This window comes from Bufo bufo, chromosome 7, assembly GCF_905171765.1.
Source record: "Bufo bufo chromosome 7, aBufBuf1.1, whole genome shotgun sequence".
NCBI classification, from domain to species: domain Eukaryota; kingdom Metazoa; phylum Chordata; class Amphibia; order Anura; family Bufonidae; genus Bufo; species Bufo bufo.
Window position 1 is genome coordinate 65,504,812 of NC_053395.1, and position 26,437 is coordinate 65,531,248.

Consider the following 26,437-nt stretch of genomic DNA (forward strand, 5'->3'; position numbering starts at 1 on the left):
TCAAAACACCCATGGGTTTACGATCTAGCCATGTGCCACTTTTAGTGGGTGGTGAGTAGTGGCTGCAAACAAGACGGTCTTTAAGGCTCCTACCACGTCTGTAAGAGATCGCGGGATGTTTGGTCACAATATCAGAGAGATCAGAATCTATATGTAATATTGGCCAGTATTTTTCAAGCACCTGCCTGACTTCCCGATTAGCAATATCAAAGTCGGCGATAATCCGTGCAGGTTGGGGACAGTCCACTGCCCTACGTCTAGGGACCAGCAACTCAGTCCGAGCTTTAGTCGATGCATACTTGAACGCATCTCTTAATACTGTTTGAGGGTATCCCCTGGCCATAAGTCTATCCTGCAAACTCCCCGCCTCACTGAAGAAAGATGCATCATTAGAGCAATTCCTCTTCACCCGGAGGTATTGGCCCCTGGGTATCACTTGTTTGAGAGGGGTCGGATGGTGACTGCTCCAGTGAAGCAGGGAGTTTGTGGCCGTGCTTTTTCTGTAAATGTTGGTGGATAGACTATCCCCCATTTTGGTCACTCTCACATCCAGGAAGGTAATGCAAACTGGATCCAGTTCATAAGTGAACCTAAGACCCACCTCATTTTTGTTGAGATCCGAGACAAATTGTTTCAACTCTGTAGGTCCACCCTTCCATACCACGAACACGTCGTCTATGTAGCGCGTCCAGAATTGGATGCTGTCCGCCCACCAGACGACGTGGTCGGGAAACACGTGGGTATCCTCCCACCAGCCCAGGAAGAGATTGGCGTAAGATGGGGCACATGGGCTGCCCATTGCCGTCCCCCTGAACTGGTGGCAGAACCGCGCGTCGAACAGGAAAAAGTTATGACTCAGGGTGAACTCTAACAGTTCCAAAATAAAGGCATTGTGCAAGGCGCACTGGATCCCCCTAGTTCGGAGGAAGTGGTCGACGGTTCTAAGTCCGCATGCATGTGGTATGGAGCTGTACAACGATTCAACGTCAATACTCCCCAACAGGCAGTCTGGATCGAGGTTCAGGGTATCAATTTTGTTGAGAAAGTCCATCGTGTCCCTCGTATAGGCCGGGAGGGACACGACGAACTCAGACAAAACCTGATCCAGATAAACCCCGCAGTTCTGGGTTAGACAGTTGACGCCTGAGACTAATCAGGCGGCCTTTCAGAGGAGCTGTCCCCTTATGTATTTTGGGGAGCCCGTAGAACGTGGCTGTCATAAGTTTAGCTGGTAGCAAAAAGTCGTATTCAGTTGTACTTATGACCTTGTTGTTTAAGCCTGTAAGTAAAATCTGTTTCAATTCTCCCAAAAATAATTGGGTCGGATTAGTGGGTAGGATCTCATAGCCCTCTCTGTCCTTCAGGAGATCCAGGCACATACATTTGTATCGGTCACAATCCAGGATGACTAGATTGCCGCCCTTGTCCGATGGCTTGATGACGATTGTGTCGTCTTCTTCAAGCGACCTCAGTGCCTGCATTTCTGTGACAGAGATTAAATGATTTGGGTCTCATTTGCCCAAGTTGTTCAAGATCCTGCGTGACCATCTGGAGGAAAATATCGACATCTTCATAGCTGGATGGGGGTGGCATTCTTTAACTTTTGGACCGAAGTGTAGTGAACGGGCCTGTGCCGGGGACATGACTCTGCTCCCTGTTAAGGTCAGTAAGGTTTTGAAGGTCCCCGAAGTCACCTTCATCCAGGCCCAGTCTGTGACACGTGTCCCTATTGGAGATCTTAAAAAACTTATGCCACTTCAGTCTCCTGCAGAAGAGGTGGAGGTCCTTGGTCCAGGTAAAGAGGCTGAAGTTCGTGGTTGGTACAAACAACAGTCCTCTCTTAAGGACCCCCACCTCCTCTGGACTGAGACTCCTGGTCGACAGGTTGATGATCTGGAGATCCGCTACTGTCCCCTGTCCTGCCGATTGCGATCCCGAAGCTGATAAGGGATCACACCCTTCTCTAAAAAAGAAGAGGAGGGCTGTTGTTGCGGCATGGTGCTGTTGAAGGGACCAGAGGGAGGTGAAGAGGAGGAGGTATTTTGATCCCCCGATCCTAGTGTTGCTCTTCCCTTGCCTCGGTAACCTCTGTGTCTCTGCCATCCCCGTCCCCCTTGTCATCTATAATTAGGTCGACCCCGGTTAGAAGATCCGCCGTACGGTTTAAGATATGAATCTGTATCGGATGAGTCGATCTCTGAGGAAGAGGGTTCTGACCCCGTCGCCAGTCCCTGCCCAGCTGAATATGCACGATTGTCCCTAAAAAGTCGCCTAAGTCCCTTACGAATTGTCTATGTTTACGCTCTTTTATGAGCCCCTAAAACCTGTCTACAGAGGATTGTAAGGACGTCTCACGTCTTGTAAATTCGGGATCGTCTCTCAACTTCAAAGCAATTTCTATTTGCTCCTGCAATTTTCTAGAGGAACGGTCAAACAGCTGTTTTTCCTCCGCTAATAACAGGGTCATAAGGGCTAGTGAACTCTGAGTGACTGTCTTCCCACTTGATCAGCAGGGCTGGTGAGGAAATTCTATCCGCTGGTCGTACCCGGAGGCGGAGTCCCCACGGGACGATCTTGTGTCCAAGGTAGCTTTCCAGGGATTTCATCTCCCACCACAACTTGATGTTATCTTTTTAATAATTATACAAGTCACTGAATACCTGTTTGCTGGTGGCCACCTGGCCCAGCGCGGGGACGTCCCTGTCTGAGAATATGTCCCTCACTTCGTTGACCAGGTCATCAGTGAAAATGGTTCCCGACAGAAAACTAGCCATAACAGAAATAATTCAAAAATTGCAAGTCCAGCAGAAGTACAATGATGGATAGTAAAGGGTAATACTTACATAATTAAACTAGTCCAGCAATGAAACCCTTAATTAGGAAAGATAGCTAATATTTAATAAGAATAACGACAAACTAACCTATATAGTTACCTAGGTAGGCCCGCGAATGGCTGGGTGAGCAATATGATGGGTAGGGGAAAGATGTCCCTAAACTGCTACCCTGATCTACACCTCAGCCCAGGGACGTCCCCTGGTGGTGGAGACTCCCTGTCCTCGAGCCTAGCCTCGCCTCCTGTCTATCCCTAGGATGGTGACAGGTGGTGAAAGCTGGCTCTGGAGTGGCCTACCAATCAACAACTAACACACACACAGAGATGGAAAAAAAAAAAAAAAAAGGAAAAAAAGCTGCCCAATGTATACAGCCCTCGTGACGGTACGCCAGGAGGTACACGGTACACCAAGTATTTCATAAAACACCCTCTAGTATGATAGTTGAGGATGACAAATCTAGAATGATAGTGAAAAAAACCCTGACGCGTTTCACCCACGGAGTGGGATCATCAGGGGGTGATGGGAGGTAGATATATAATGATATTAAAAGGACCTCAGTGATCAACAAACGGAGAGCGGATACGTCAAGCAAGCTCCGTTAGACGGGTGTAAACAGTATTGAGTATTTGAATCGGACCCAACCTTGATGAATAGATAAATATATACAGGAGGACAAAGTACATATGGTCAATTGTCTACAACCTGAGCAGCTGCGGGTCATGTAGCGGTCATACACAACATGCGAGCCTTGAATTTCTGCGGTGCCCAATGTCCAATTCGGTATACGCGTACTGGGTAGATACCAGTGCGGTGGGATATGGTTATGACAATCACAGGGCATCAGTGTTGGTCGCCCTGCAGGTCACGGCGCCGCCCAGGTCATATGGTTGAAATATAGCTGTGAAAAAGAGACAATGAGCCATGCTGCTGAACATAGAACGATAGTGTGGCCTCAAATGGAGGGGGGGGTTTGTCCTACATACTTCAATCACAGAAGGATGCCTGATTATTCAGCCTTGAAAAGAGGGGCTCATGCAGATGCATAATTGTTGACCATAGGCCTCCTATAATACAATGAGTGCCTAATTATTCCTCCTCTAGACTGAAGGGTTTAAAGTAGAAGTGCCCCATGCCTGTACTCACGTTAGATGATAGTCCTATTAGGGTCAGCATGGAGAGTCCTCCTCCGGGTCCGATGCAGTGTGCGCTGCTTTACCCCCCATTTAAATATCCCTCCTAATGACGTAATTTCCGTCCGGTCCGGGCTGCATCACTAGCCTATGGCCGGCGCTTCCGATAGATGCGCGAGTTCCAGCGTGGACCGCATGCCAAGGCGTTCTCTTCCGGGCTAATGCCGTGACGTATATCCGGCAGTTGAGACGCGCCGAGTCCCTAGTTTCACATACGTTGCGCTCCACCTAAGAGAAAGGGGGCGTCTTTAGTCTCAGGTAGGCGTGCCTAGATGGAGGTAAAGAAGGATGCTTACGAGGCCATGGGGACGGCCTATCCCTATTTGAGACAGGTGCTTTTGGGATCAGACTGAAGTGAGGGAAGGCATAAAGAAGGGACTTTGGCCATGGCTGGGAAAGTGCATCCACCCACAACGGCTGATCCAGTCGGGAGAGGGAACAAAACTCTGGTTTGCCTGTTGCTTTCCGTGGCAAATAGGTCTAATTGTGGAACTCCCCATTTCTGGCATATCTGTTGAAACACCTGACGATTCAGAGACCATTCTCCTTTTAATGTCTGGCGACTGAGGAAGTCAGCTATTGTATTGTCCTCCCCTCTGACATGTACTGCTGTCAGAGATGTAAGATTCTTTTCCGCCCAACAAAAGATATCCCTGGCTACCGCTGCTAAGGAACGACTTCTGGTTCCTCATTGCTTGTTTAAGTAGACGCCTGCCGTGGTAGACATTAGCTGATGGGAGTCTAGAAGTACCCCCCAAGAAGAGCTTTCTTTGGTCTGGTATCAGATCTAAATTTTTTTGAAGTTTATCACCCAACCCAAGGTGGTGAAACATCTTTGGACTTCTGACAGGTGAGACCGCAGGACCTCTTCTGACGGAGAGGCTATCAGGAAGTCGTCTAAATATGGAATAATTTGAATTCCCTGTAAGTGAAGGTACTTCGTGACTTCCGACATTTTTGAGAATACCAAGAATACCCTTGGGGCAGAGGAGAGCCTGAATGGGAGGGCTGTGAACTGAAAGTGGTATAGCTGATCCTTTATAAAGACAGCTATTCTCAGAAACTTTAGATGGTTGTAGTATATTGGGACATGACGGTAACGAATTTATCGTCTCCATTTTTTTTTTTGTAGGAAATGGATCTAATTAAGGATTTGAAAATTATTATTAAACGGTGGGATCAGTTTGGTTTCTGTACAAAGAAAACTGGAGAATAGTAACCCTTGCCCTGTTGATCTTCTGGAATCGGATGGATTACCTTCTTGAGTACCTGAGATAATATTTCTGATTCTAGGCAAGCCTGTTTTTCTTTGTGAGGCAACTTTTTGTTTATAAAGAACCGGTCTGGAGGAAAAGACAGAAGCTCCAGTTTTAGGCCTTGCTTTAAAAAAAGGTAGTTACCACCCATGGAGAGGCTCCTAAGTTTTCTCAGATGGTAGCAAAATGTTTTAGTCTGCCCCCCACCTTGTGTATGGCGTCATTGTTTGGAGCTTGAGGAATTTTCACGGTTGAAAAGGAATCCTCTACCTTTACCCCTGGATGGCTGCCACTTTCTTGAACCTTCTTTTTTCTTTTGGTCAATTTAGAACTTTTTTGGTTTTGAAAGGAACACCTCTGATGAAAGTAACGATTTTCAAGCACAAATCCTTTCTTCTTAGCAGCTTTATCCAGAATATCAACCAAGGTCGAGCCGAATAATCCATCTCCCTCACATGGGATGGAGCATAAACGGTTCTTAGAACTTGCATCCCCAGACCACGTACAAAGCTAGATAGCTCTTCTGGTAGCACTAGACAGGGTGACCTAGCAGAGAATCTGACTAAATCCACAGATGCAGCTGCAAAAATGTTAGATGCTTTTTTTAAAAGTAGGAAAGGAGGCTAAGATCTCCTCCCTCGGGGTACCTGATGCCAGGTGTTCTTCTAGCTCAGGGATGCTCAACCTGCAGCCCTCCAGCTGTTGTAAAACTACAACTCCCACCATGCCCTGATGTAGGCCGATAGCGGTAGGCTGTCCGGGCATGTTGGGAGTTGTAGTTTTGCAACAGCTGGAGGGCTGCAGGTTGGGCATCCCTGTTCTAGCTGGTTTAGCCAGACAGATAGTGTTATGGCAGTACAGGTAGATGCTATGCTGGGGCGCAACGTCACTGTATTTGTCTATCATGATTTCTTTAACAAATTTTAAAATTTCTTATCCATGGGATCTCTTAGGAGGCCCGTGTCTTCAAACATGAGGGAGGTTCTTTTAAAAATCCGTGCCACTGGGGCATCTACTTTGGGTGTCTTATCCTACAGATTAGAGTCAGACTCTGAAAAGGGGTATTTGCTTTTAAAGGAATTTGTTACGGCCAACCTCTTTTCCGGATCTCTCCACTCCCTGGATATAAGGGCTTTAATATGGTTATGGATGGGAAAGGTTATTTTCTTTCTTTCCCCCAGCCCTTGAAACATTTGGTCTTGGATAGAATGTGTTTCTTTAACATCTTCTAAATTCATAGTGGCTATTATAGTTTTTAGAAGTCCAGAAGAAACAGAGGTTTTCCAGAACCATCATCATCACCAGGAGGAGTCTGATAACAATTCCCCTTCATCTAGATCAAAGGCTGTATCAGAAGCAAAAGATCTATGCGAGGTAGATGGGCCAGGGGATTGTGGCATAATCTTTGAGTCCACCGTCGCATTAGACTCTTCCTTTATTGACTGAATAGGTAAGGGGAGGAGGGCCTTTAAATCTTGTGCTTCTACGTTGTTTCCTGTCCTGGGGGCGGGGACACCCTCCTGTGAGTGCAGTTGTGGAGGCGCCGGGGAAAAACTATCTTGTATCCTTTGGCGACTATATCTAATACCCATGGGTTTGAGGTAATTTCTTCCCATTGAGATAGGAAACCTCTCAGTCTTCCCCTAATCCTAGCGTCATTGTTTTTCACTGGTTTTGTTTTGGGGATTAAAGAGGAACCCCCTACCTCGACCACCTTTTGGGTAGCTCCACCTCCCCGTTTTTCCTTTTCCCCTGTAGGGTCTGTCTCTCCTCCCTCCCCCCCCCCACCCCACATAGGGACGAAAGGAAAAAAAGAAATTTGGAGGTTTATTTTCGGGAAACCCTTTTTCTCTTATCTGTCGCTTTTTCCAGGATTTTGTCTAGAACTGGTCCAAAGATATATTCCCTGGAAAAAGGGATGGAACAGAGCTTCATTTTTGAAGCCTTGTCACCCAACCACGACTTCATCCATAAGGCCCTTCTAGCGGAGTTAGAAAGTGCTGCGCTCCTGGCAGCAAACCTGTCTCAGCCTAGGCATCTGCTAAGAAGGCTGTGGCAGATCATAGAAAGGACAGAGAATCTATAATTTCCTCTTGGGGTTTTATTTTTTAGATGGTTTTCTAGCTCGTTTAACCACAAGTACATATATCTCACCACCGAAGTTGCCGGAATGTTGGTCTTGATACAGTACATAGCACCTTCCCACGCCTTACGGAGGAGACTATCAGCCTCTCTCCATCGGGTCCCGCAGCTGGGAAGAATCTTCAAATGGTAGGGAGGTCTTTTTGTTTACCTTCGCTACCTGCACATCAATCTTCGGAATATCGACAAACAATTTTGACTCTGAGGGATCAAACAGGAGCCGGTTTCTAAATTCTCTCGAAATACCCAAGCAATTTTCTGGTTCTGACCATTCGTCTAGAATCATCTCCTTTATATTCTCATTTATGGGAAGACCTTTAATCTTTTAGGTCTTAACACCCTGAACATCTCTTCCCGAATTGAGTTTGGCTTCTGGACCTCTTCAATGCCCATTGTGGCCGCCATTTCCTCAGAAGAGAAGTAGACATTTTTTGCGTCCTCTACAATCTTCCCTTTAGAAAGGGGGTCTTCGTCCGCCTTGAAGGCTCGGCTTCGTACATTTCATCCTCTGATTCGACGGAGGAAGGGACCGCCATTTTCTGTCTCTTTGGAGGAAGAGGACCCGGACTGGCGTCTTTTAGTAAAGTCAGGGAGGATTTAACTTCATCACGAATTAGTGTTCTAAGTTCCTCCAAGTTCCTCCATCATTGATGGTTGTTCCTTGCACAATTTTTTAGAATAGTGCTCAGGGTCTTTTGCGCCTTCTTAGCACCCTATTGAGAAGAGAGGAACAATCAGCCAATATATCTCTCTGTTTAACAGAGTGTATATTCTAAGAACATTTTCTCTTATGTAAGCTCCCATACTATAATTAGTATGCAGTTAGTGTTTCCCCATGTGGGGACTTTGTCACCGATGCAGGAGTGTCCAGCTCTCTAGGCTGCTCAGGTGCAGACATCTCTGTGGATGTGATCCTCCGATCAGAATCCACATGGCTTCCTGCATTTTTTAATTTGCCGCCGGTGAAACACTTCTGGAACGCCCCTCCAAATCATTACAAGGGAAACGCAAAAGGGGTTGGTCAGCACATCCCAATGCGCAGGTGCACGCTGCTATGACTGAAAACACAAAACACCACAACATATAATGCAACAGCTCTCTGCAAACCAAATAAAGTACAAAAACATATTGTAAAGCTAATGCTATGCTAATAAAGTAGAGATGCTTGGCAAATACATTTTATACAAAGTTATTTGAGCCCTTCTGCCGCACGTCAAGGTGATCTCTGTAAGACGGGAACCTAACACTAAGTTCTACCTGTTAAGTGCCATGACAGCGACCATGAAATTCAGGGGGTGTAGGTTCCACATGCATGCTGGGTCCCCTTTGGTTAGGTTCCCGTCTTACAGAGATTGCCTTGACATGCGGCAGACGGACTCAAATAATTTTGTACAAAATGTATTTGCCAAGCATCCCTACTTTATTAGCTTAGCATAGCATTAGCATTACAATATGTTTTTGCACTTTATTTGGTTCGCAGAGAGCTGTTGCATTAAATGTTGTTGTCCTCCGAATCATTACGTCACCGGAAGTGACGACAGACGCCTCCATCACGTGGGGGACTCCGGCGGGAAAAGGAAGACGCATGCGCGCAACCCGCGCCGGACACAGGCATCCAATAAACAGATGCGAGGTATTATCTCGCAGCGATTCCCTAGTCAAGGGAGGCTCCGGCTAATCGATGAGTCCACGCTGCCCAGGTATTAGATCCAGCTTCTTCTCCCTGACAACCAGAGAGGCCTTTCTCTGACCTGTCCACTATAGGGGCAGGAAAACACTGAAGAGGGTGGGGGGCGGGGGCAATTTAACCTTTCTCTGTTTCCCTGCCCCTACAGAGGTCAGGGGTCAATCTCCTATTTTGCCGTCATGGTGGTAAAATGGGAAAAATGTTTTTTGGTTAGCCAATAAAAAGGTATCACTGCTATAATACTTTTGTCTTTAACGCAAAAGTATTTAAAGGCGTTATCCAATTTCACAAACATATGCCGGGCCACCCTGCTCCGCCGCTGCTGTTTCTCCCTGTACACGAATGAAAACATCCGGTGTCGGTGTGGAGGAGCAGCCAATGACAGGTGGGGACGGGGATGAGCCTCCCTAGCATCGCGGGTGACACTAGGGAGGCTCGCCCCTGTCCCCGCCTGCCATTGGCTGTTCCCCCCCCCGTGTACAGGGAGAAGCAGCAGCGGTGCTGCGGGGACCAGGAGTGGCGCAGTGAGCGGGGTAAGTATATTCCCTGTGAGCGGCCTGGCACATGGGGGGGTGGTTTGTGAAATTGGATAATCCCTTAAACATCACAACAATCTCTTTCAATATCGATCCCCCATCCTGTGATGTCACTATGGAGGATCTGGATACTGTATTCATGACCTTTTATGCTAGCCCTGTCTTATCTGGTAAGGTGTGACTGGCGACTTCAAAGGCCCTGGTAGACAACACGGGAAATATACACAGAACAATTTGCTCTTACCCTTCATCAAGAAAAACCCACAAGGGTCATGGAAATAATCAGAAACTGACAAAAGTAAAAAAAGTTTACTGAAAATCAGCTAACAGAAATCAGACATTGCTTTTGAATTATGATTCACCACAAATCAAAAGTAATGTCTGATTTTTATTAGCCGATTTTGTCAGTTTCAAGTTATTTCAGTGACCATTGTGAGAATCACTGGGGGGATGGGAATTACAAAATCAAAAATTCTATTTTTTTTTTTTTTTTACTTTGGGACAGTTTAAGTAACATGATATCTGTACTATAAGAGTAGTGCCAAATGCGGTGCGATATGTGTGTGTGCGGGTGTTTTTTTTCCCATTACTTTATAACTAAAACCACTTTTTATGAAATTTTTTTTTTTTTTTTTTTATAAACTTTATAAACTTTTTTTTTTCTTTCATTAGGGGCTGTTGTGTTTATAATGCAGTAGTATCACCTGTATACCAATGCATTATAACATATCACTGTACCAGTAACAAGCAGTCTATTGGGCAGTGTCTGTGGCACAAGCTAATAGACAAACAGTTATGGCGGGCCTGTGGGAGTTTGTTAGGCCCCTGGTTCCCACGGCTGATGATGGCAGAGTGAGTCCATTCCCTCTAATGCCACGGTTGCTATTGACTGTGGCATCAGCGTTATCTCATATGCCGGATCTTGAGGCAGGGGCCTGGCTTTAATCCACTGATCTGGAGATCTCTATCAGCGCACCATGTGTATTCTGTTCAGACACCTGCACTGGGATTAATGGTGCGAGCGGCAAGGACTGAACAGACTAGACAGGCCGAAAGAGTTAAATTACTTGCACAGGCGTTATTGCGAACAATTCTGTGAAATGGTGTAACACAGGCATGCTCAACTACAACTCCCATCATGCCCTGCTGTAGGCTGTCCGGGCATGCTGGTACTTGTGGTTTTGCAACAGCTGGAGGGCCGCAGGTTGGGCATCCCTGGTGTAACAAGTTCAACTTTGCACAGCTAGAATACTCCTAAAAGATCTCATCCACATGTAGTGTAAATTGGCCTGTGGTGTGGAATTGATTATAGCTGAGAGCATCAAATCTTTATTTACAAGGCTGGCGGCCAAGAGGGCTTGAGTGGACCTCGACCCACAGGAAAACAACATTGCTTACCGGTAATTGTTTTTCTCGATACCCATGACGGCACCCCATGCGACCAGGGACCTCCCATCCGGGACAGGAAACCTGAGAAGATAAAAGGTTCACACCCCCACCAAGCACCAGTGATAGTAATAAACAGTACTCCGGAGGTGAATACACGTAAGAAAAATAGAGAGAGAGAGATCCAATACGGTACATTATATCTCTTCAATACTTGAGAGAGAACTCTCAGAAACCAATAAGGAAGTAGCGGGCTACTCCGCATATAATCTAATAAAGGACAACTAAAGGCTTTTTAGTTTTTTTTTTTTTTTTTTTAAATATAACTTCTATTATAGGGAAGGGAAAATTTCGGGGGTGCCGTCATGGGTATCGAGAAAAACAATTACCGGTAAGCAATGTTGTTTTCCCCTCACCCATGACGGCACCCCATGCGAGATAGACTATTAATGAGAAATTAGGGGGGGACAACCGCCTGAAGCACCTTCCTACCAAAGGCGGAATCCGCATGAAGATGGAGCCTGTAATGTTTTAAAAAGGTATGTTGAGAGCTCCAAGTTGCTGCTCTACAAATTTGGGCCAGGGAGGCATCCGCCTTCTCGGCCCAGGACGTAGCTACCGCTCGAGTGGAGTGGGCTCCAAACCCTGAAGGGGGAGAGAGACCCTGCGCTGAATAGGCCTCGGAAATGGCCCTTTTAACCCATCTGGCAATAACCGCCGTGGACACTTTCCGCCCCTTATTTCTACCCCAAAACTGAATAAGGAGGTTTTCATCCAACCTCCAGGCCGAGGTAGACTCTAAATAAGCAAGCAGACATCTTTTGACATCTAGGCAATGATACTCCCTTTCTAAACTATTAGAGGGATTAGGGCAAAAAGATGGAAGGACAACATCCTGACTTCTATGGAAGTCCGAAACCACCTTTGGCTGGAAGGACGGGAGAGGCCTAATGATAACTTTGTCATCCAAGACCTGGGTATAAGGAGGAAAAGCCGAGAAAGCCTGAATCTCTGAGATCCTCCTAGCTGAAGTAATGGCCAGTAAAAAGGACATCTTAAATGAGAGCATATTCAATGGCAAATCTGACAGGGGCTCAAAAGGTTTCTGTGACAGGGCCGTCAAGACCGTGTTTAGGTCCCAAGGAGGGGACAAGGGTCTTATCGAAGGGCGGATCCTGGAGGCTGCCGACAGAAACCTTCTAACCCAAGGATGCAGGGCCAGCTGGGAATCGAAGAAGTAACTCAAGGCTGCCACATGTACTCTTAGGGTGGAAGCCCTAAGCCCCTTATCCAAGCCAGCTTGTAAAAAATCTAGAACCCTAGAGACATCTGGGAGGAGAAAAGGGGTCAGGACTGATCCCTAAAAAGGAGGAAAAGACTTCCCAGATCTTATTATATTTTCTGGCCGTGGCGTCCTTCCTACTTCCCAAAATGGTGGAAACTACAGATTGGGACAGACCCCGACCTAACCAAATCTCCCTCTCAGCCTCCATGCTGCCAGATGCAGAATTCCTGGACTGGGATGCAGGATCGGGCCTTGATATAATAGATCCTCCCGAGGGGGGAGAACCCAAGGGGGGGCTATTGCTAGGTCTAGGAGGCAGGAGTACCAGGACCTTTTCGGCCACACTGGGGCCACTAGGGTAATCGTTGCTCTCTCCCTCTGGACTTTTTTCAGGACCTGCGGAATTAGGGAAAATGGAGGGAAGGCATAACCCTCCTCCTGAGTCCAGTCCTGTGCTAAACCGTCTAAAGCTGTTGGATCGTCCAGACGATTTATGGAGAAGAACCTTTCCACTTTCCTGTTCTTTCTGGAGGCAAATAAGTCGATCGTAGGGAGGCCGAACTTCTGTGTTAACTGGGAGAAGACTTCTGAGTTTAGGCACCAGTCCCCCTGCTTTAGCTGGGTGCGACTCAGAAAATCGGCTACTATGTTTTCTTTCCCCTTTATGTGGACTGCCGACAGAGATAGATGTCTCTGCTCCGCCAGCTGAAAGATCTGGTGACAGAGTATTGCCAGAGAAGGTACTCTTGTTCCGCCTTGATGGTTGATGTATGCCACTGTAGTCAAGTTGTCTGAGTATAGAACTATGTTTCTGAAGGATATGTCTGGAGCTATTGCTTTTAAGGCCATCTCTACTGCTTTCAGTTCTTTGAGGTTCGAGGTGGCTTTCCTGGTGTTTAAATCCCACCTCCCTTGCCAACCCTTGTTCTCCGAGTGGGCCCCCCAACCCCACGGGCTGGCGTCCGTTGTTATTACAATGGGATCCCGAAAGACCCATGGTACTCCTGCTGAGAGATTCTCTGTCACAGTCCACCAAAGAAGAGACATTCTCGCCTCTGCGGATAAGTGGAAAAGCCGGTCCAACGACTGCTTGCAGCCGTCCCATTGGCGCAGGATGCATGACTGTAGCTTCCTTGTATGAGCCTGTGCATATAGGACCGCTGGAAAGGTTGCTGTCAGGTGGCCCAGCACTGCCATTGCCCTCCTGAACGAGCAGAGGTAGGATCTGAAAAGATCCAAAACATGCTCTCTGATGGAGAATATTTTGGCGGACGGGAGGAAGGACTTTTCTACTCGGGAGTCTAAAAGGATGCCTAAAAATACACAACTCTGGGATGGAGTTAGGCAAGACTTCTTCCAATTTATTTTCCAGCCCAGGCTCTTTAACAGGGCGCAGGAACCCTCGATGTTTTGAATCAAGCCCTCTTTGGTCTGGGAAATAAACAGGAAGTCGTCCAAGTATGGCAGCAACGGAACCCCTGACAATCTTAGGAAGGAGGCTACTTCCGCAATCACCTTCGTGAAGATTCTGGGGGCTTGAGAAACCCCAAAGGGGAGGGCTCTGTATTGCAGGTGTAGACATTCTCCCTGAACCCAGACTGCTGTCCTTAAATATTTTTGGGAGGACGCATGTATTAGCACGTGGTAGTACGCGTCCTCTAAGTCCAGAGTCGCCATCCAGCAATTCTTTGATAGTAGATCTATGGCCGTCCTTATGGTCTCCATGCGGAATCTTTTGTAGCTGAGGAATTTGTTTAATTTCTTCAGGTTCAGGATTACCCGAAAGGATCCATTGGGTTTTTTTACTAAAAAAAAGAGGAGAGTAAAAACCCCTGCCCCTCTCTGCCTGCGGAACCGGGACAACCACCCCTTTCCGCAGAAGTAGCAGGACTTCTGACTCTAAGGCCTGTCTCTTGACTAGATCCTTGGGGTAATCTGTTAGCCTGAACGAGTCCCGGGGACGGGTCACAAGCTCCAGCCGGAACCCTTCTCCAATTCCCCCCAGGGTCCAGCCATTCTTGGTTATGTTTTTCCAGGCTGGGAGAAAGAGTGATAACCTTCCCCCTACCTGGGATTCGGCGTCATTGCTTATCTTTGGGCCTTTGATCTTGGGGTTTAAAAAGGAAACCTCCGGATTTCTTAGGAAATCTATCCTTTTCCCTTTTATCATACTGCCTACCCCTTTGCCTTTTGCCTTGGTATCTACGAAAAAAGGGGGGGCGTTGAGGAGCTGGAAAACCCTTCTTATCTGAGGCTTTTTCAAGTATATCATCAAGGGAAGACCCAAAGAGCCTGTCACCCTCACAGGGGATAGCGCATAACCTAGCCTTAGAACCCTGATCCGCCTTCCAGGACTTCAGCCAAATAGCTCTTCTAGCTGCATTGGATAAGGCGGAAGATCTGGCTGAAAACCTAACTATATCTGTGGAGGCATCGGCTAAAAAATCAACAGCCTTAAAAAAGGTGGGAAGAGAGGCCAGAACTTCTTCTCTTGGTTTCTTCTCACTGAGATGCTGTTCCAGCTGTTCCAGCCAGATATGTAGTGACCTAGAGTCCCATGACGCTGCAACCGCCGGCCTCAAGCAGGTAGAGGATGATTCCCAGGCCTTCTTCAAATAAAAATCCGCTTTTTTATCCAGAGGATCGGATAAGTTACCCAGGTCATCGAACGGAAGAGCAGACTTCTTGGCAATCTTTGCCACCGGAGCATCAACAATAGGGGCCTTGTCCCAACAGGCTGCTACCTTTTCATCAAAGGGATATTTCCTTTTGACAGAGCTTGGAATAAAAAATTTCCTATCAGGATTCTTCCATTCCTTTTTAATTAATGCCTGCACATTCTCATGAACGGAAAAAACTCTCTGCTTTCTGGGACCTAACCCCTGAAAGGCAACGTCTGCAGTTGATTTAGGCTGTTTCACCTCTTCTAATTGCATCGTCGCTCTGACCGCTTTAAGGAGGTTTTGGGTATCTTCAGGCGAGAAAAGGGATCCCCGTTTCTTCTTCTGCTGATGAAGTATTATCATCAGAGAGTAACTGGCCTGCTTCTCTTTCCTCCGCGTCAGAGCGGTCTATATCCGAACCCCTCATATCCGGAGATCTTCCCGGAGACTGCGGGCGATTCGTAGTTAAGGATTTAAGGGATGCTTTCACTTCAGATCTTATTAAAGATCGCATATTCCTGGAAAGACTCCGTGACTCCTCTGCCACCAATTTATCAATACATGGGGTGCATAACGGCTTAGAATAGGAGGAAGCTAGGGGGGTCTTACATCCTGCACACTCCTTATGCTTCGTCTTTGAGGCCGCTTTTTTGGGGGGCTTTGCCACCTACACAAATCAAGCAGATAACACCCCATTAATAAAGAAGGATATATCTCACCAGCCTTCTTTAGCCCCCACTCCTCAGGACTGGTACCGGACTCGCGGGCCTTGAGGGTTCCAGGGGTTCGGCGCGTCCGTCTGTAGGCTCCGACATCTTGCTGACCGCAAAGAGCCTCTTCAGCACCACACTGTGTGCCACATCAGTCGGCTGGGTTCCCCCCCTCTGCCCCATTTATATTTTAAAAGACGCGCCAGGGCACACATCGGCGTTCAACCCGACTTCCGGGTTAAGCCCCGCCCCCCGCGTCGGGGCGTGCGCACGCGCAGACGCCCCTTCCGACGCCGACAGGAAGACAGGCAACCCGGGAGCAAGGAGAGAAGCCGCCTGAACACGGCCACGGTGGCTTCCTCAGGCCAGCGCCGGAATGTGGGGGAAGAGCCCAGACTGTAGGCAGCAGCCCCGGAGAGCTTGACGCCACCTGGGGGGGGCCACCCACCGGATAAGAACCTGGGCCTCCCCCCGGCTGTAGGTAAGAACCAACGTGAACCAACATGAGCTTCCCAGAGACTTCCCATCCGGAGGACAGGAAACCTGAACTGGTGCTTGGTGGGGGTGTGAACCTTTTATCTTCTCAGGTTTCCTGTCCCGGATGGGAGGTCCCTGGTCGCATGGGGTGCCGTCATGGGTGAGGGGAAAATATCCCTGTAGGGTCTATGGCCAGTCCGCCCATGAGTGCTGCCACCTGCAGGCCAGCATCGTTATTTACGAATAATAAGCCTGGAAGCCTTGTACAAGCTCTGGCCTATTAGTAGTATGGATTGCCTTTGCCAATCTCAGCCACAGGAAGACAGCCCGGGTCAGGAAGCGTGAGGCTTTCATGTTTCTGCGCTCTAAAATTAGGTTAACCACCTCAGCCCCCCTAGCTTAAACCCCCTTAATGACCAGACCACTTTTTACAATTCTGCACTACACTACTTTCACGGTTTATTGCTCAGTCATACAACTTACCACCCAAATGAATTTTACCTCCTTTTCTTCTCACTAATAGAGCTTTCATTTGGTGGTATTTCATTGCTGCTGACATTTTTTGATATGCCAAAAAATGAAATTTTTCACTTTGTTGTAAAATTTTTCAAATAAAACTACATTTCTATATAAATTTCTCTAAATTTATTGTTCTACATGTCTTTGATAAAAAAAAAATGCAATAGGTCTATATTTATTGGTTTGCGCAAAAGTTATAGCGTTTACAAACTATGGTACAAAAATGTGAATTTCCGCATTTAGAAGCAGCTCTGACTTTCTGAGCACCTGTCATGTTTCCTGAGGTTCTACAATGGCCAGACAGTACAAACACCCCACAAATGACCCCATTTTGGAAAGTAGACACCCTAATGTATTCTCTGATGGGCATAGTGCGTTCATGGAAGTTTTTATTTTTTGTCACAAGTTACGGGAAAATTATTATTATTATTTTTTTCTTACAAAGTCTCATATTCCACTAACTTGTGACAAAAAATAAAATTTTACATGAACTTGCCATGCCCCTCATGAAATACCTTGGGGTGTCTTCTTTCCAAAATGGGGTCACTTGTGAGGTATTTATACTGCCCTGGCATTTTAGGGGGACCTAAAGCGTGAGAAGTAGTTTGGAATCCAAATGCGTAAAAAATGCCCTGTGAAATCGTAAAGATAATCATTGGAATTTGGGCCCCTTTGCGCACCTAGGCTGCAAAAAAAGTGTCACACATGTGGTATCGCCGTACTCAGAAGAAGTAGGTCAATGTGTTTTGGGGTGTATTTTTACATATACCCATACTTGCGGCAGGACGGATCCGACAGGCTGTTCACCATGTCGGTTCCGTCGTTCCGCTATTTCGCCGTGCCGCCGCACCGTCCCCATTGACTTTAATGGAGATGGGGGCGAAGCTCCGGCGCAGCACGGCGGTGCACGGCGAAAGCCGCCGGACTAATAAGTCCTGCATGTCCGACTTTTTAGTCCGGCGGCTTTCGCCGTGCTGCGCCGGAGCTCCGCCCCCATTATAGTCAATGGGGACGGAGCGGCGGTCCGGCGAAATAGCGGAAGGACGGATCCGACATGGTGAACAGCCTGTCGGATCCGTCCTGCCGCAAGTGTGAAAGTACCCTTACAAAGTCTCATATTCCACTAACTTGTGACAAAAAATAAAATTTTACATGAACCCGCCATGCCCCTCACGAAATACCTTGGGGTGTCTTCTTTTCTTCTTTCCAAAATGGGGTCACATGTGGGGTATTTATACTGCCCTGGCATTTTAGGGGCCCTAAAGCGTGAGAAGAAGTCTGGAATATAAATGTCTAAAAATTTTTACGCATTTGGATTCCGTGAGGGGTATGGTGAGTTCATGTAAGATTTTATTTTTTGTCACAAGTTAGTGGAATATGAGACTTTGTAAGAAAAAAACAAAAAAAATAAAAAATCAATTTCCGCTAACTTGTGGCAAAAAAAAAAAATCTTCTATGAACTCGCCATGCCCCTCAAAAGTGATCTCTATAGCGCCGCAGCGATTTTACAGTGTTTTTGCAGTGATCAGAAAAAAAAAAAAATTCTGTCACTGCGGTGGGGCGGACTGAACGCAAGTGTGCGCACAAGATCAGGCCTGATCGGGCGAACACTGCGTTTTTTGTAGAGCCTATAGAACATGTCCTATTCTTGTGCGCAATTGCGGACAAGAAAAGGCATTTTCTATATAGTTCTGGCAATGTGCGGATCCGCAAAAAGCGGAAAGCACATTGCCCGTGCTTTGTGGATGCGCGGTGCCCGTGTTTTGCAGATCCGCAAAACACATACGGACGTCTGAATGTAGCCTTACAGGGGGGTGATCAAGGAGTCTATATGGGGTGTCCGGGGTTAATAAGTGACGGGGGGGGGGGGGGGGGGGGTGTAGTGTGGTGCTTGGTGCTACTTACAGAGCTGCCTGTGTCCTCTGGTGGTCGATCCAAGCAAAAGGGACCCCTTTCAGGGCTTAAAAAATAAAATAAAAAAAATATCGCATCTACAGCCTGCCAGCGAATGATCGCCGCTGGCAGGCTGTAGATCAGCTCGTTTACCTTCCGATCCTGTGAACGCACGCTCCTGTGTATGCGCGTTCACAGGAAATCTCGCGTCTCGCGAGATGATGCGACGATGCGTCCAGGAGGAATAACCCGGCCGCCTGCAGGACGCATCCCTGCTTTGGCGGTCGGGAGGTGGTTAAATGTCTGCGATTGGCATTATTACCAATCACAGACATTAGCCCCAGGACTCCGCTATTTAAAACTGCAGAAACTCAGCAGTGTGCTCGTGTGCTGACGCCATCTTTAAAGACCGGACTTCCACAATACATGTACGGCGGAGGTCCAGAAGGGGTTAAATAAAAAAGCAGCCCCCGTAAATTGGCTAACATAACAAAATAATCAATACTCATCCCTTTTCTCCCCTACAGCTGCCAGAACTGAGCTCAGCCCTACCTGCCACTGAAATAATCTTCATGGCTGCAGTGGTGACGTTCTGTGCACACAGTTCACTGTGCAGCCAATCACTGGCCTCAGCAGTACATGGGACTTCAACGCTGGGGGCAATGATTGGTTGCAGAACTGACCGGTATGCACCGCTGAAGCCAGGAAGCAAACAGCAGGGAGGACCAAAGCTCATCACAGAAGGGAAAGGGGTGAGTAATGATTGTTACTTTAGACTTTTTAAAGAGGCTGCCCAGGTTTTTATTTAAAGGTGTTGTCCGGGTTTAGAGCCTAGCTCTGAATGTAATGATACCTACCACTTAGTGCTTCAGTCTGAAGAATTAAAGAGGTTGTCCAGGTTCAGAGCTGAACCCGGACATATCCATAATTTCGGCGAAGGCAGCCCCCCTGATGTTAGCATCGGAGCATTTCATGCTCCGATGCGCTCCCTTGCCCTGCGCTAGATTGCACAGGGCAAGTTCTCTTATTTACAATAACACACCGCCGGGCGGAGGCTTCTGCCAAGCAGTCTGTTCGGTGACATCACTCGCTCTGATGGGCTTTAGCGCTGCCCTAGGCATTTTACAGGCTATGGCAGCTCTAAAGCCTGCCCATCAGTGCCGGTGATGTCACTGGGCTTCCTGGCAGCCCCATGGAGAGCCTGGTACATCACCGGAACTCCAGCGCAGGGCAAATGAGAGCATCGGAGCATGAACTGCTCCGATGCTCAAGTCAGGGGGGCTGCCTGGGTGAAAATGGGGATATGTCCGGGTTCAGCTTTGAACCCGGACAACCCCTTTAATTCTTGTTCCACTACTTGCATGCTCAAACTATAAAAATACCCTGTGACAAGCGACAGGATTGTGCACTCATGTCTTAATATAACTGCTCTTGCACAAATATGCCAGGCCTGGACAAATCTTAGCCAGGTCTAGGAGCAAACACCTAAAGTTAAGAGCCAATGATGCTCTGTATGACTGGGTCCATAATGCAACAGGGAATGCTCAGCCTGGTGAGGCTCATCGTCCCCCAGTAGGCAAAACACAACTTGCCTTGGTAGTTACAGCTGTGTGCTCCTCTAGTACTAAATATTGTGCCCCATAGGTTCCTGTTCACTTAGGCTACTTTCACACAGGCAGCAGAGCAATCTGGCAAAGGAACAGCCTGCCAGCTTCTACAAATCCAGTGTAACTGAATACCGCGGTTCACCACCGGAGCCTATTGACTATAAGGGGAACCAGCGGGGATCTAGCCGCTCCCAGGCACTAATGCTGGTATTCAGAAGAACAAGAATTGTTGCACGCTACAATATTTGTTCGACCAAGTGTCAGGAGCAGCAACATTCCATTATAGTCTATGGGGTCTGGCGGGCACGAGCCACTATCTGACTAGGCTGGACCTGGAGACCTCCGGCAAGCTGCTCCTCTGCCAGATTGCTCTGCTGTCTGTGTGAAAGAGGCCTAACCCATTCAACAAAGCAGGCCCCACCACTTCTTAAAAGGGTTATCCAGGATGAGAAAAACACAGCTGCTTCTTCCATAAACAGCGCCAGCACCCCACTGACTCCAACAGAGCCGAAGTGCAATGCCAGACAAGCGCCATGGACTGGGTGGTGGTGTTTTTGGAAGAAAGCAGCACCCCAAGCACAAAGCATATTTTTCTAATCTTAGACAACCCTTTTAAGTTCCCTAGCAGTCGCAGCACTCGCCACCCCAAGGACAATTGTCACAGTTATGGCTTCCCCTCCAGAAGTGGCAGCACGGTCATTATGTGACAGGTGATGTGTTTTCGCTGTCCATCAGGAGCAGTCTAGAACGGTTTCTGCTGGGAGAGATGGAGTTGGACTGCCAAATGCTTGAATGATCGCTCCATACAGTTCCCAAAAAGCATCGCTTCCATGCTGGGCCATACTCCAGCATACAAGCTCTGTGAACGTGGCTTTCAGGCCAAACAGCAAAAAAATGAAATCCCCAAAAAAAAAAACCATTTGTGCATCTCTTTACTAACACACAAAGACCACATATACAGTATACACGTGTTATTGACGCTGTATCAGCTGCTCGCGCAGAGGACTAATCTCGGCGGAGAGCTGTAATAACAGATCACAGTGCACAGAAGAGGCGAGGTGCTGCACAGATGCCATCCCTGAAGACAACCACGGAGAGCCACTTATGTAACAGTCCTGTGTGCTGATGACTTCAGCTATTGCACAACATGAGGTTTCCCAATGTCCTCATATTTCATATACCATTGTGATCAAAGCTTTTTACAAATGCCTTTAGACTGCCCGTACACATCCGAGTCATGTCTCAAGGCCAAACATTGACTTCTAGGATAGATGCCTTACATCTGGTGGCATTAGAGGCGAAGCTTGGTAAGAGCTTTGTCCCCTTTCTTCCCAGAGGAGCACGTATGGCCTATAAGTCTCCTCACACCGATTAAAGGGATTCTGTCACCAGAATTAACCCTATTAAGCTAGCTGACATTAGCGATGTTTTATCTATGCCCCCGTTACTCCAGAAAATATAACTTTTATAATATGCCTCGAGGAGCAGGGGGGCGTTGTTCCTGCTCCTAGAGGCTCCGTTCTCCCACCTCTGGCCACGCCCTGCTACACTTGATTGACAGGGCCAGGCAGCATTGGTCTCCTACTGCCGTGTAAGTCTCACGCCTGCGCCGTCCTGTTCAGTATTTGGTGCAGCGAGTGAAGGGCGCTCGCCGGCTGCCTCACTGCGCCGAATACTGAATGGTGTGAGATTTCCCCAGCGCACAGGCCTACAGTTGGAGGTGAAGGCTGCCTGGCCCTGTCAATCTAGTGTAGCAGGGCGTGGCCAGAGGTGGGAGAACGGAGCCTCTAGGAGCAGGGGCAACGCCCCCCCCTGCACCAAGAGGCTAATTAGCATATTGTAAAAGTTATATTTCTGGAGTATAGATAAAAGTAGGGATAGGCTAGCTAATGTCAGCTAGTTTAATAGGGTTAATTCTGGTGACAAAACGCCTTTAAGGCGCGCTCTCCCCACAAGGAGCGATAGTACTCTCCAAATCCATACACATTCAGGTTCTGATGCTGGTGTGGGTTCACAAAAGCGGACAAGAAGAATCCGCCCCTTGATACTTTTCTCTCTTTTAGGGCTCACGCACATGAACGTATTTTTGGTCCGAATCTGATCCTCATTTTTTCAGGTCGGATGCGTACCCATTCACTTCAATGGAGCCGCAAAAGATGCGGAAAGCACACCCGTGTGCTGTCTGCATCCGTATGTCCGTTCCGTGGCCCTGCAAAAAAAATAAAAAAAATATAGAACATGTCCTATTCTAGTCTGTTTTAAGGACAAGGATAGGACGGTTCTATAGACAGCAGGATGTTCCATAAAAGGTGGAGCACACTTGGCCGGTATCGGTGTTTTGCAGATCTGCAATTTGTGGACCCAAAACAGGTAGCAGTCGTGTGCATGAGCCCTTAAAGGGGGTTCTACAGTTCGTTTTAACTGATGATCTATCCTCCGGGACCCCCGCCGATCAGCTGTTTGAGAAGGCACTGAACAGAGCTTAGCCGCGCCCAGGCCAGTTGATACTAGTTGTGAAGTCACTGGGCCAGCGGTAACCAGTGAGAAGGCCGTGGCACTGCTGGAGCTCCGCTGCCTTCTCAAACAGCTAATCGGCGGGGGTCCTGGATGCCCGCGAATCGGATGCTGATGATCTACTCAGAGGATAAATCATCAGTTAAAACAAACTGCAGAACCCGTTTAAACAGGTGCCTGTAATAAGTGATGGCCTATTCTCAGGATAGGCCATACGTAACCTATTGCCAGGGGTCCGACACCCCACCCTCATCGCCAGAACTACCTAGCACCATCAACCTTGTCATGGAGGAAGCTCATTACTGCTACCCTAAGGCCTCTTTCACATGGGCGTCATGTTTTTTGCCCGGATAAGATGCGGGTGCGTTGCGGGAAAATGCGCAATTTTTCCGTGAGAGTGCAAAACATTGTAATGCGTTTTGCACGCGCGTGAGAAAAACCGTGCATGTTTAGTACCCAAACCAGAACTTCTTCACAGAAGTTCGGGCTTGGGATCGGTGTTCTGTAGATTGTATTATTTTCCATTAGAACATGGTTATAAGGGAAAATAATAGCATTCTGAATACAGAATGCATAGTAAAACAGCGCTGGAGGGGTTTAAAAAAAATATATATTTAACTTACCTTAATCCACTTGATCGCGCAGCCCGGCTTCTCTTCTGTCTTCTTTGCTGTGCACAGGAATAGAACCTTTGATGACGTCACTGTGCTCATCACATGGTCCAATCACATGGTTCATCACCATAGTGAGGGACCATGTGATTAGATCATGTGATGTGACGTCACCACAAGACCTTAGCCGGCAGCTCAATGTTACAGAAGAAGACAGAGATCCGCAACTACGCGATCAAGTGGACTCGGTGAGTTAATTATTTTTTTTTTTAACCCCTCCATCACTATTTTACTTTGGATTCTGTATTCAGAATGCTATTATTTTCCCTTATAACCATGTTATAAGGGAAAATAATACAGATCGGGTCCCCAGCCCAATCGTCACCTAGCAACCATGCGTGAAAATTGCACCGCATCCGCACTTGCTTGCGGATGCTTGCGATTTCCGCGAGGCCCCATTCACTTCTATGGGGCCTGCGTTGCGTAAAAAACGCAGAATATAGAGCATGCTGCGATTTTCACGCAACGCACGAGTGATGCGCGAAAATCACCACTCGTGTGCACAGCCCCATAGAAATGAATGGGTCAGGATTTAGTGCGGGTGCAATGCGTTCACCTCAAGTTTTTAAAAGAATCGGGTTGGGATACAGCAATCCGAACCTGAATCGCTCAACCCTAGTCCTGATGTCATTGGCCTATGGTAAACAGCAAGAAGCACTCACAGGAGCACCAGCGCCTTCTCAAACCGCTGTTAAGCAGGGGGTCCTTTGGCTTCCAAAACTGTATCAGGAAACCTGTGTGCATGTACCCTTATAGGGAGCCTCCGATGACTCCACAGTACTTACCCCCATTTCTTCTTTGCACTGCAATCCCTTGGCAGTGGGAGGTAGAAAGCCCGTCCAGTGCTGCTCGCCTCTATGTACACACTGCAGATGAGGTGCTGGCTTAATATCCGAGTCATGTCTCAAGGCCTATTTAAAGGGTCAAACATTGACTTATAGAATACCTGCCTTACATCTGGTGGCATTAGAGGCAGAGCTTGTTAACAGCTCATTTGCATCCCTTTCTTCCCAGAGGAGCATGTATGGCCTATAAGTCTCCTCACACCGATTAAGGTGCTCTCTCCCAAAGGAGGGATAGTACCCCCCAAATTCTGACCTAGGCCTCTCACACAGATAAACCAGTACTCTCTGCACCGATGAGGGGCAATCACCCCGAAACAGCTGTCTGCAGATGAGATGCTGGCTTATTTAATATTCAAGTCATGTCTCAAGGCCCATTTAAAGGGTTGAACATTGATTTATAGGATAGCTGCCCTTTTAGGCTACTTTCACACTAGCGTTTTTACTGGATCCGGCAGGTTTCAGCAAAAACACTTCTGTTACTGATAATACAACTATCTGCATCCGTTATGAACAGATCCGGTTGTATCATGGCCAAGACGGCTCAGTCATGAACACCATTGAAAGTCAATGGGGGACGGCTCCGTTTTTTATTGTGTCAGAGAAAACAGATCCCATTGACTTGCATTGTGGGTCATGACGGATCCGTCTTCCTCCTTATCCCAGGACGGAAAGAAAACAGCAGCACGATGTGGTTTGTTCTCCGGTACGAGAACAGAATGCATTTTGGAGCATCCCGTTCTGTTCAGTTACGTTTTGTCCCCATTGGCAATGAATGGGGACAAAACGGAAGAGTTTTTTTTTTACAGTATTGAGACCCTATGACGGATCTCAATACCAGAAAATATTAACACTAGTGTGAAAATAGCCTTACATCTGGTGGCATTAGAGCCGAAGCTTGCCAAGAGCTCATTTGCATCCCTTTCTACTCAGGATATTAGAGATGCCCCCCGGATGAGCTATTGGGCATGACTTGGAATCATCCTATGCAAAATGTAAAACAATGACAAGGAGGTATGCCTGGTGGTGCAGACCCACAGGGTCCAAAAGACAGCGCCCAGTTTTATTACAGTACTGCCAACCATGGAGCCCTGGCACTACAGCGCCAACCACAGGGCACCTCCTGCACTAGAGGACCAGCTACTTGGACAGTTCTCCGGTTTAGGCCTCATGCACACAGCCGTAGCCGTTTTTTAGGTCCTCAAATTACGCATCTGCAAAACACGGATACTGGCCGCGTGCGTTCTGCATTTTATGGAACATCCGGCCCATAATAGAACGGTCCAGCCACCACTACTGCGCAGCACGCGCCGTCGACACCCCGTGACTCAACTGAAAATAGGGGCATCTACCCAGTGGTATAACCAATGGAGACCATGTATGAAGTCACCAGTCTGAATATAATGAAATATGAAGGTATTCACATAAGAGAGCCGGAAATGGGGTCACCGAGGTTAGAACACCCTTTAGGTGGAGGTCAGAGGGAGCCCACTCTAGAGGAGACCACCATTATAGCGTCCAACCTCCTCATCACTGAGAACTTTGACTCCACAAAGCTTTATTGACAAAACAATGACAAGAAGAGCGCGACAGCAATAACGGGGCTACCAGTCTCACGTACACCGCGGCCAGTTGTAGCGAGACTCCCCACGGTTGGCCGTGTTCTCCGCTCACCTCGTCAGCGCTCGCTGCCGCTGCTGCCTCCATCTCTAGCGCTGCTCCTGTGCCTCGGTCACGTGGAGAACAGTATCCGTGTGGTGCCAAACTTGGTCAACCATTACAGCCACGCCTCTCGGCTGCTGCGTCACGAGGGAGGGGCGTGGCCGCACGCAGGGCTCATGTGGCGCGAACAAAGTGGCGCGGCGGACACACATGGATGGAAGAGCTGAGGGTTGTGGAGGGTCTTGTGGGGAATTAGATTGTGCCGGAAGTAGAGAGCAGTAGAGTGGGTGGCACTACCAGACCCGTCACTGAGCACGGCTCTGACAGGAGGGAGACGAGGCCCGTGGACGTGCTCCCCCTGTTGGCACCAGGAAATGGAGCTCTATTTCTTTCTAATGTTGCTATTAACACTTTGATGGACATGACTAATTTTGGATTTCAGGATTTGGCAAATTTTTTAAAATTTTTACTAAATTGCGCTCTGGTAGGCAGTTATTTTCCCATTATGTTGATGTGCTGTGTGGGCTGGGCTCATGTTTGCGTTTCAAGATGTAATTTTATGT

At 47.7% G+C, this 26,437-nt stretch overlaps 1 protein-coding gene across 1 annotated transcript in view; it reads right to left on the reverse strand.

The window, feature by feature from the left end:
* ATF7IP2 (activating transcription factor 7 interacting protein 2) overlaps positions 1–26,093 on the reverse strand; it is an 88,286-nt gene extending 62,193 nt beyond the window's left edge. Inside the window, exon 1 of the mRNA XM_040439412.1 lies at positions 25,887–26,093. Within this exon, the coding sequence (XP_040295346.1) occupies positions 25,887–25,919 (33 nt within the window). The 5' untranslated portion in view covers positions 25,920–26,093. The remainder of the gene's footprint in view (positions 1–25,886) is intronic.
* Positions 26,094–26,437: the final 344 nt, after the last annotated feature.